Source organism: Stomoxys calcitrans, chromosome 5 (genome assembly GCF_963082655.1).
Source record: "Stomoxys calcitrans chromosome 5, idStoCalc2.1, whole genome shotgun sequence".
In the NCBI taxonomy this organism is placed as follows: domain Eukaryota; kingdom Metazoa; phylum Arthropoda; class Insecta; order Diptera; family Muscidae; genus Stomoxys; species Stomoxys calcitrans.
In genome coordinates, this window is record NC_081556.1 from 157,675,159 (window position 1) to 157,687,457 (window position 12,299).

General features: G+C 37.7%; 1 protein-coding gene across 1 annotated transcript; it reads left to right on the forward strand.

Annotated features, from left to right (window-relative positions):
* Window positions 1-1,145: 1,145 nt before the first annotated feature.
* On the forward strand, window positions 1,146-4,770 carry LOC106088438 (conserved oligomeric Golgi complex subunit 4). The gene has a single exon (XM_013253962.2). The coding sequence runs from the start codon at window positions 1,227-1,229 to the stop codon at window positions 3,540-3,542; it is 2,316 nt and encodes a 771-aa protein (XP_013109416.2). The 5' UTR covers window positions 1,146-1,226; the 3' UTR covers window positions 3,543-4,770.
* Window positions 4,771-12,299: the final 7,529 nt, after the last annotated feature.

Below are 12,299 nucleotides of genomic sequence, written 5' to 3' on the forward strand. Positions count from 1 at the left end.
AGTAGTACTCTGCCTATAGGGAGGAAAATGGCAAACAAATTAAAACTATTTCCGGTATAATTTTTGTTTGTTTTTTTGTTTTCAGTGGTTCGTTTTTCTTTATTTATGTGAGAAAAAGTATATAAAATAGAGAAAACAGTAAGTGCAGATAAAGAAACGTGTTTTGTTATGGAAGCAAAAATATTGGATTGCTGTCAAATTTCGCTCGCGAAACAATTGAAAATTTCAGCGGCTACTCCGAAAGCCGAATAGAATATCAACCCTAAATAGAAAATAAATAAATTATAAATTATTACAAAATTAAGCTCAATTGTTTTGAAACAGGTTGTGAAATATAGAAATAAAAACTTTCTTCATCTTCTGGCACCTTTTAAATCAAGTTTAAAGGACTATTTTTTTAGTAAAAAAATTGGAATAAGTATACATCATACCGCAAGTAAAAACAGCAGTTTTAGACATTTATGAACCTTAAAACCAGTTTACAATGCTCATTAAATCCGATTTAAAGCTCTCATGAGCTGATTTTACATTAGGAAAACAGATAATTGAGCTATTAAATCCGGATTTGAAGAGCAGTGTAAACGGAGATTTATCTGTGCGACTTACTTAAAAGAAGAAGCTGATCGAGGTTTTGTCAACTCATGTACGTGTGCGTACATGAGCAGAGAATATGCGAGAAAGAAGATGACAACAAAGAGAATGCATACAAGAATCACCTGTTAGCGAGAGACCACCTTTTTAAATCCGCCTTGGCATTAGACGTTATAATATGATTTGAATACAACTCTGGAGTTTGACAATTCCATCAGCTGGATAAGTGAGCCTTACTTCTTAATTCAACTATGTAACGAGTGGATATGTGTCAGTGCTGCTAATGTTTAAAGTACAAAGGGTTAAGCGGGAAGAGCGTTTTATTTGTCCGTAAGTTAGTTAACCCGCTGGAATGGTAAATAAAACGGCCCAAGATTACTACTTTTGCGCCTATTTTCCTCTAACCATTGGCCGATGTTTTTTCTATATGGATTTTGACAGCATTCCGCCTGAAAAGCTGAACAGAATACCCAGCTTAACGTAGGTATATAATGCTAACTTTTACCTTAAAAATAAGACGCACAGACCTATTATCGATCCACCTTGACGTGGAAAGTGACCACCACTAAGTTGTTTTCGTGTCAAGTTTGGTGGTTCTGTTAACATAATTAAAAAATTGATTTAGAAAGAACAAAATGGATTTGTCGGCTATATTAAGGGATGTTGACTTTAATGTTGATAAAAACATTGATATTGCCTTGTCTAGAATAAAAGCCGAGGAGGAAAGGGTTAATAACGAGTTGGATACATTGCTGGGAAAACAGTGCAAAATCGAAGCAAGGTTGGGAGGTATAACCAGAGCTACGAAAAAGATGAGCAATGTCGGCAAGGATACAAACAAACTGGATGACCAAATTGTTCACACTGCTATGTTGGCGACATCAGTTAGCGCTAAAGTAAGGAGGCTTGACTTGGCCCGCTGTCGAGTCTCCGAAAGTCAGCAGCGAGTGCACGATCTAATTGATTTACAGCTGTGTAGCCAGGGCGTTACGACAGCTATCGTCGATGAGGACTATGAGGTTGCCGCTGCGCATATAAGCCGTTTTCTAGATATGGATTTGCAACTATTGAAACGTACGGCTGACGATGTTCAAGGATCAGCAAGTTCTATAAGTGAATCTGTACGCACATTGGAAACGGGTACGAGCGAAATGCGCCAAATCGCGGTTCGCCGTTTTGAGGAGGCTGTGAAGAAGGACGACTTAGCGTCGGTCGAACGTTTTTTTAAGATATTCCCCCTGCTTGGTCACCACCAAGAAGGAATAGAAAAATTTTCCAAATACATATGCACAAAGCTGGCGACAAAAAATCAAAAAGAACTACGAAACACAATGGATATTGCGAAAGCCAATAAACGTGATCATATAGCATATGCAGACGCAATGACATCATTGCTTGAAAATACCGCAAGGGTAATTGAAGTAAATCAACCGATTGTAGAAGCTTATTATGGTGCCGGTCACCTACTAGAAATGCTAAAAATATTACAACGCCAATGCGACGAGGATGTGAAAAACTTGCTAACCACCTTTTCTAAGAATCGCCAAATCGATTTAAGAAAACAAAAAATTAATGACGTTCGGGCACGTTATCCAAATACCAGCTCCTCTGGAGCTTCGAAACTAGGACACTATCGTATGAATTCGGGTGGATCCCTAGACAAGTTAAATCCCAAAGATATTGATAGCACAATCGTGGAAATAACCGTAATGCATTCCAGAGTTGAACTCTATTTTCGATTTATGAAAAGACGTGTTGCAGCCGATATTGAAGAGTGTTCCGAAGACAAAACAATGCGAAATGATAAAATTGAAAACTTGAACAGAGTTTTGCAACAATCCGATCTTAGGCGACAAACCCAAGAGTTACTGGGGACATATCTACTTTTTGAAAGATACTTTATGGAAGAAAGTGTTATAAAAGCCATTGCCCTGGACGTGCATGAAAATGGTCAGCTATCTTCCTCAATGGTAGACGATGTATTTTTTATATTGCGAAAATCAATACGACGATCATTAACTACCATGTCTGTTAATGGTACGTGCGCCGTCATAAACAATGCAGCAGCAAGCTTAGACAATGACTTTGTAAACGCCCTGAAGTCACACTTGCAACTTGGTTATCCTTCGGGATATATTGACTTGACTCAAGCCTACAATGCTATCCAAAGTTCATTGCAGCAAGGAAAATTACATTCTAGCGACAATGAAAAGGCTCGAGTTAATTTTCTTGTATATTTAAATAATGCAGACATAGCTACGGAATATATTGACACATTATGGAGGACCATGGAACATGAAATAGCTGGAACTTATTCCTCAATGACCACCATAGAGAAACAGTTGATTGAAAGCTGTCTGTCGGAACTAAAATCAGTTAGAGACACACTGAAAGCATGTGTAGATTTCGGCATGCAACAATTGAGATCGAGTGCAATTAACCCGAGGCTACATCCTTGGGTCGACCATTATCTTAGTTATAAGCATCAGTTGACGGAGGACGAATTGTCGGCATACGAGGCAGGAGAAACGTTTGTGCAATATCTTATAGTGCAAATAGACGGACTACTGAATACATTCAAGCAGTTTTTAACACCACGAAACTATGATGCGCTCATTAGTATTGTAGCTTCGGAGCTAACGTTACGGCTGGAAAAAACTATAAAGAAATGTGTCTTCAATCGCTTGGGTGGCTTAGTGCTAGACCAGGAAGTGCGAGCCTTAGGGGCATATCTGGCAAGTGCAACATCCTGGTCGGTTCGGGACAAGATGACACGTTTGACACAAATCGCTACAATTTTAAATTTGGAAAAAGTATCAGAGGTCAACGAATATTGGAATCCTCAAAATTCTTCAGAGTTGCCATGGCGCATATCTCAAAATGAAGTGAAAACAATCCTCACACTAAGATCTGACTTTCGAATGGAAGACATAAAACGTATAAGATTTTAATTTGCTCCTTTGTCAAAACAGAATCACCACGTATTTGTATTCTTTAATAGCCATTGTTAATGTTTCCTTTGTATTCCTCAAGTTTTTAGCGAATATTAAAATACGCTCATAATTGAGAATATAATTTAAATACATATATCTACATACTATATATGAAAATAATATTTCAAGAAGATATACATACATTTAATTTAATTTTACTGTTTTAGTTAGGTATGTAAATTAAAATTTTGTTCACATGGTTTTTCTATTCTTAAAGGGAAAGTCCATTCCCAATTATTTATGAGTTCTGTGGCGCATTCTAAGTAAATCATTCATTCAATATGTGGACACAATTTATTGTTACTCCGCTGTACACAGAAAAAAAATTAACGGTTTCAATCACGAAATTAATTGATCCAATTAATTTTTTATATGAAACTGTTTAATCACGAAAATCATAATATCAATTACCGTTTTAGAAAAACGAAATGGAAAAATTGTTAATTTTTTAATTATTTTGTGTGCTTGGTATGGCTGGGTAATGAATTTATTATTTTTTCCCCAGAGTCGAAATAGTCGACCTAATTTGACCAAGAAATTAAGAATTTTTATTGATTACTGTAAAGAAATTACCAAACAACAGATGGGATTGGATCACATGCACCCCAATTTGAAACGTGTTTTAGGTGGCTAGTCTAATAATCAGTACAATAGAGCTGCTGAAATTTTCAATACATTTTTTTATTGATCGAAATATAAACATGATTGAAATTGTTTAAATCTTTTTTCGAAATCCGGTACATAGAACGGCATCATGGCAAGTGTTTACCCAGAAAATAACTCTGTCTTCAGATCAAAAAGATATCCACATCGACACCCTTACACCAAGGGTGTGTAAAAACTGGTCCAGATGGTGTGTTAGCTAGAAACCGCCAGAAACGGTGTGAGTGGTTGACTAAAATCTAAATAAAAAATTTAGAAGAAGCAAAATTGGCTCCCCAGCGGTTGTACACAAGTAATATAAATATTTATGAACATACTTGAAGTATAATTTCCAAAAGAAATAAACTAAGTCAGTGATGATAGTAAGCTATAAAATTGCACATGAAGATGCAATGGAACACCTAAAAAATGAAAAACTACTTTCAATTGAAAAATTTGCTGAAATCAGACCTATTAAGGAAATTGTATTATTTATTACCAATTTTGCAATTTGCATTTATGAAAAGCTCAAAAATCCAATTAAATTGGTTATAAACTCAATTAAGAAATTTATTTGAAATTTGCCATTTCTTTTAAAAAACGTTTTTGCTGTTTTAATAAAAATAAATAATTGATACTTTTCACATTAAAAGAAAAACTTTATGTCATTGGATTAAATTGCTTATAAAACATGAAAAATATTGCTTAAAGTAATTATATTTTTTCTAAATGGTTCCAGGGTTCTAAAAAAACGAAAAATTTTCCACTCCATTTTGAGCCTCTTCGTTGTCGGCCACACTGTCTGTAATACATATTTAAAATGAATCGTAATAAATAGAAGTCTTAGCATTTTGCGTGAAGTACTACGAAATCAAGATCCATATATGTTGTCTTCCATCCTCAGCGCCCAAGTCAATATTCAATATATTCATTCTATTTGTTGTTGTTGTTGTAGCAGTGTGTTATACACTGAGGCGGCAGCCCTTGCCGATGAAGATCTCCATCGGGTCAATCCGGTACGTACAACCGGCTGCCATGGGATTGCATTCTATTTGTAAACATACACTATTTCAACGCAACATTTTTCACAATAAATTTGTTTTAAAGGGTGATTTTTTTAGCTATTATCTTTTAGACAACACTGGTTTAAACAGCTTACGCAAGTTTCGTGTTTTGTTTTACTGTGGAATATCTTCAGTTTGGTCTTTAATTTTACCATGAATCGTCTTACAAACGAACAACGCAAGCAAATTATTGAATTTTATTATCAAAATGTGTGCTATGTTAAGAAAGTTCATCGCGCGCACATTTTTGGCTTAATTGTCGATTTTGGAGTAAAGATCAGCCGGAAGCAATGCAAGAGGTACCAATGCATACAGAGTCAAAATTTGGTGCGCTTTATGGGCTGATGGCATCATTGGACCGTACTTCTTCAAAGATGATGCGAATCGTAATGTAACTGTGAATGGTGAGCGCTACCGTAAGATGATGCCCATCTTTTTTTTTGCCCAAAATGCAAGAGTTGAAACCACATGCCATGCACGTCATGACAAGTGGTTTCAACAAGACGGTGCCACATGCCACACAGCACGCGTAACAATGGACTTAATGAGAGGCGAGTTCGGTGAAAATTTCATTTTACGTTCTGGACCGTTCAATTGGCCACCTAGATCGTGCAATTAAACACATTTACACTTTTTTTGTGGGGCTACGCTAAAGCTAATGTTTTTACGCACAAGCTCGTTTCAATTGACGCATTGGAAGACAACATTGAAACATTTATTCCTGAAATGTTGGAAAGTGTATGGCAAAATTGGACTAAGCGGATGGATCATTTGAGGCGCATTCTCGGTCAACATTTATATGAAATAATGTTCAAAAATTAATTTATATCTTGGGCAGGAAACTGAATTGGAAGTGTCACATTCAGGAGCGCACTGAGAAGACTCACAGATGTTGGGCATGTAGGATAGTCCACTGGCTCAACAGGAGCGTGATTAGAGCAATACTTACATCCGCCTCAGTAGTTTGGTGGACTGCTATGGAGAAAAAGTGCACCATAAGGACCATACCACAGAGAACATGTTGTTTTGGCATAGGCAGAGCGATGAGACCACTCCCACTAGGCCACCGGAGACAATTCTAGACGTTCGACCCATTGACATACAGATAAAGTGTGAGGTAGCCACTGCAGCTATGAGACTTAAGGCGATGGGAAAATGGATTGAGGATGGGAGCAGCTCATGCCATCGGCGTATAATCGAGGCGACGATAGGAAACCTGGAAGGAAGGGAAGAGGTTTCCGATCGGTTACCTGAGAAATACCTTAAAGTCGAGTGCGAGGCACTGCTGCCAGCGGCACAGTCTTGGATTGACGGAACCCTAGTATTGCCATCTGGAGTGGGCTTGGGGAAAAAGACTGAGATCTTTTTTAGACTGCCTGACCATAACACGGTCTTGCAGGCGGAGATCCGGGCGATCACGAAGTGACGTCGGTCGTCGGACGTCGAGTGTGGGTGCTATGCCATAACGGCGTAAGAAGGAATAATTAGTACGATTTAGGTCTATATTTTTTCTTTGAAGTCGGCCTAATTAACTTCAACATATATTCAAATGTCAATTCTAACTAAGGGGCAAATACTTAACCGTTAAAATATTCTAACAATTTTATGCGGAATACACTGTTACACTACGAAAAAATACGTAGGGACAGGGCAAATAATTCCAGCTCTAAATAATTCCAACTCTAACTACCAACGACTTTATATAAACAGAATTCCTAATAAGTGGAATCACTTTTTGCGAATTTCTCGTAGCCCTACATAAAGCTTTCATACAGAGTAAGCGGTGGCCCATATTTGATGATTTTATGGAACATAAGAAGTAAACGGAATTAAAGAAAATCATCAAATGGACAACCTAGGAATCGCTGCACATAATTCGAAATGTGGTCACGCCTATTAGCATTCTAAACAAAGCGCACGATCGTATTCACAATCCGTTTAATCGACGCTATATGAATTAAGTTGGTACTGGAAAAAAATTCAAGGCCATACATTACATGGAAGAGCAAAAGGGTATGAACAAGACATTTCCTCACAGAAGTATGCAAGTAGATATTTGAAGCATGAATTCTTCTCAATGAACTCCACACCCTGTAAGAAACCAAATCAATGTGAGGTTTAAATGTGAGTCTCGAATCGAGGACAATGCCAAAACGTTTAAATTGATGCACAGTGCAATATATGTCCAAGAGATTCGGTGAACAACGTCAACCACCAAACTGAAGAAAAAATCATCAACGTAAAAAAGGGTTTGCAGGCAACAGTATCAATAGCTTGTTTTATGTAATTGACGTACAGAATAAACAAAAGGGGACCAAGAACAGATGCTTGGGGAACTCAAGATGTTCATGAAGGCATGGTTGATATTAAACTGTTGGCCACTACAAATTGATTTCATCCTCTTGGATATGAAAAAAAAGTTTGGATGCTGTTTTTGAAAAGTTCGATTTCATTAAAACAAGTAAAGTGTGCTAAGTTCGGGCCGAATCTTAAGAACCCACCTACTAAAAATTTACAAAAATTGACTTAGTGGAAGGGCGTCATTGAAGCTTCTTGAGAGCGTAGAAAACTAGTCGGTAGATCAATTTATATGGAAGCAGTATTACGGTACGCATCGCTTTGGACCATGTTAGAGGTCATATCACAACACCACGTACAAAATTTCAGAAATATCGGACAACAATTGCTTCCACGGGCTCAAGATCTTAAATCGGAAGATCTTTTTATATGGGAGTTATATCAGGTTGAAGACCGATTAGGATCATACTTGGGACAAATATTGGAAGTCGTAACAAAATCGTATGTGCAAAAGTTCAGTTAAATCGGTTAACAAATGCGGTTTCCATAGGTTCAATATATTAAATCTGGAGTTTATATGGGAGTTATAATAGGTTATGAAACAATTTGTGCCGTATTTGACACACTTATCCGATGTCGCAACAGAATACTTCGTGCAAAATTAAAGCTAAATCGGATAACAATAGCGGCTTAAGAGACTCAAGAAGTTGATTCGGGAGTTGTCAGTGCGATGCCTATGACTAAAAGGCTGATAATAGAAACGCCAATTTTTATACCCTCCACCATAGGATAGGGGTATACTAATTTCGTCATTCTGTTTGTAACTCCTCGAAATATTCGTCTAAGGCCTCATAAAGTGTATAAATTCTTATTCGTCATGACATTTTAAGGCGATCTAGCAATGTCCGTCCGTCTGTCTGTCGAATGCACGCTAACTTTCGAAGAAGTAAAGCTAGCCGCTTGAAATTTGGCACAAATACTTCTTATTAGTGTAGGTCAGTTGGGATTGTAAATGGGCCAAATCGGTCCATGTTTTGATATAGCTGCCATATAAACCGATCTTGGATCTTAACTTCTTGAGCCACTTGAGTGTAAAATTCTTATCCGATTTGGCTGAAATTTTGCATGAGTTGCTTATTATGACTTCCAACAACTGTACTGAGTATAGTTGAAAACGGTCCATAACTTGATATAGCTGTCATATAAACCTATCTGGGTCTTGACTTCTTGAGCGCCTAGAGGCCGCAATTACTAACCGATTTGGCTGAAATTTTGCACGACGTGTTTAGTTATGACCTCCAACAATTGTGCTAAGTATGCTTCAAATCGAACCATAACCTGATATAGCTGAAATTTCGCATGACGTGTTTTGTTAGGACTTCTAATTACTTGGCCCAAAAATGGTTCAAGTCGATCCATAACCTGAAATAGCTGCCATATAAACTGAACTGGGATCTTGACTTCTTGAGCCTCCAGAGGGAGTAATTATTATCCGATTTGGCTCAAATTTTGTACAACGTCTTCTCCCACGACCATCAACATACCAGTCGTATATGATTCGAATTGGTCTATAGCCTGATATAGCTCCCATATAAACCGATCTCTCTATTTTACATCTTAAGCCCCTAAAGGGCGCAATCCTTACTCGAATTAACTGAAATTTTACACAATGACTTCTACTATGGGCTTCATCATTCAAATAAATTATGGTCCGAATCGGAGCATAAGTTGATATTGCTCCAATGTCTTGGGGTGCCATTCACTCTAAAAATCTCCCGAGCGGCCATGTTAATCGATTAGAACAAATTTGGGCGTGTTCTGGGTTTCACTTATCGTTTAAAACACTATGTTGGCACGAAAACAAAAGGCCAAATTTAAATGATAAAAAGACCCGAAAACAAAATTAAAAAAAAAACACATTTGGTAAAAAACAAATCTAAGGATAATAGTTTTAAAATTTTGACGCTACATTCGCGTAGCGTGATAACAGTTTGATCGGTCATGTAAGTAAAACCAACAATCACGACAGCACAGGGCAATTCAATTAAAAGGAATTTGGAAGGGGATAACAATTATAAAGGACATTTCGGTATCACCGTAAAAGCGAGACAATGTAGCAAACATGACAGGAGAAATAAAAAAAATATTTCTTCATATCTGAAAAATGTATTAAGTGGACGTGTTTCGATTTTTTTAATAGTAGATTCACATACAAAAAGATTTACATCTTTTAAGGATACAATACTATGTCAATACAGATAAAATTGTTTGATTTCAAAAAGGAATATTAAGTAAATTTCAAATGAATGATTTTACACCAAAACTATTCGAATGGTTTCATAATACGTTGTGGTAAAAATGCCATTCGAAGATCAGCAGATATTATATCGATAGGTACATTGTTGTCCTTCTGTTGGATCTACCCGTCATCGGGTTATTGTACAGGTATTCAGGTCCTGTTTTATAGATCATTTCGTTTAACATTACCAGCGCTTTTATTTTTAGTAGACCCACAAACGCTACGGTATGAAGTCTCTCTGAAAATTGTGAACAGCTGTCGTACATCCACAGGCCGTAAACGTAACTCATTATGGCTTTATTAGCCTTATCCAGAATGTTCAGCGTTTGTTCAATTTAGAATTATTTTTCTTGTTGTTATTATTGTTGCAGTGTGAGGCGCCCCGGCAGCTGAGATGGTAGCGTGTTCGGATTGCCAGTGTGGGGGGTCGTGGGTTCTGTCGCTACTGTGGATGGACATAAATTTATCTAAGTGAGCCAGTAAAGGACTGCGACTCTTACCTTACCTTCCTTACCTAGCCTAACCTTTTTTAATAATGTGTTGTGATTCATTCTGTTCCAGTTAAGACGGTTGCGTTTGCCAGAACTACTCGGGTTTGCCAAGGCTAGCGAACTTCTTCAGGTGAAATAGGTGGGGGTCGATATCCAAGGAATGCGTTCACTCTCTAGCTATTCACCGCTTTGGCTACCGTGTTGTTGTTGTTGTCAAGCTCCTGCAGGTGAGCAAGCTCGCTCCGGTCCAAAGGATCGATCGGCGCGAGAACAGTGTGGCCATTGGTTATGGAAAGGCGCCAATAACTCGCTTTATCATATCGAGCATCATAGGCATTTAGTATTTGTGCAAGAACCGGTGCCGCTCGGCCTCTCACTGAGACTCTCCGCTCGATACCGCTGATTGTCCGTTGCAGCTACTCCATTTGGAGCATTCCACTATGCGCATACCATGGACGCGCCCGGTAGCTCACAGCTAAGCTTCTCGTGACAGCAATGAACATTACACAGATTGGATCTCAATGTTCCAGCCTGTGTGGTGTTCACAGCTATTCCATGAAACCTTCTAGAGGTTCTCTCTGATAGCGCTGATCCTCACGCTCTAGATCTTTAAGCGGTACTCGCAACCGCTGCACCCACAGAACTCTAGTCCATTGTTGTCGCCTTAGAAAGAAAAGAAATAGGAGAGAAACGAAAGCCATTAAAAACATATGAATAGAAACTAAAAAAACGGAGAGAGTAATCTCAAAGACTAGAGGGCCGCCCCACACCCGCAAGATGGTGATTGCGGTGGTCAGTGCGTTAGCAGCCCAATTGTTACTGCAGGATCTTATTCTCCCGATGGAGGTGGTGCACATGAGAACTTAGGAGACAGCCCTTCGCAGTACGTTTGACAGGTCTGAATGTTAATGTTCATTTCAATCATTATTCCTTATTACTTGCAATGCGAAGCCAATGCATGCCGCTCAGCTGGCGAGTTTCTACCGACCAATTGCTTTATATGTAATCAATATGTTTTTTTTTTGCTCCTACTCTTGCTCTTGCTCCTACTTCTGACCTTGTCACAAATTGCATTGGCATTTGGGAAGATCTATATGAGCTCCGCTGACGAGCAAAATAAATGGCAAGAAGAGCAAAGTAGTGGTTTAACATCAGACATGTGTGCCGATCAGGATTCACAAAAAGTAAAATGTACTCGCTAAGAACCAATAGATATTTAAGAATATTGAATCATTAACTTTAACAATTTGGATTTCTTTTATATTCTTTATTTTTAATGGCTGGGGAGCCAAATATTAGGTAAATATAATAAGGTACCTCATTATGTTAAAAAATGAATTTAATTATCTGTTATACTCAGGTTACTGAAATATTTGTATGTAATTATTTTATGGGCCTTATTGGGTTTATATTACATATTTGGTTAATAAATTAAATGAAATTTTGTGGAGTATTTCTAGAGGCGAAAGGTTAGGTAATCAGGACATAACCCATAACGACCAAATATATGTGATGCAAAGCTCTTAATGGTGCCATAACTCAATTCTTATGGAAGATTGAAAGGTGATAGTCTCAAGTTGTTTCTGGGGTCAATATGAAAATTGAAATCAAGAACCGCGCATCTTAAGAAATGTGTGATGTCAATTCGGCGGCTTTTTGTTGGTTATCTCAAGATGATTTTAAGAATGAAGTTGTCAGTTTTTAAAGTTTTAGAAAAAATAGAAACCAAAAAACAAAATTAAATAAAGTTTGGTTTTATGAAAGTTTACGAAGGTTTACTAAATAGTGTGGTAAATCCTTCATATTGGAAGTTTTTGTTAATATTTCTTATCTAGATTCCAGAGGATGGAAGAGGTTAACATGTCCGCCTATGACGCTGAACGCGTGGGTTCGAATCCTGGCGAGAACATCATGATCGGTG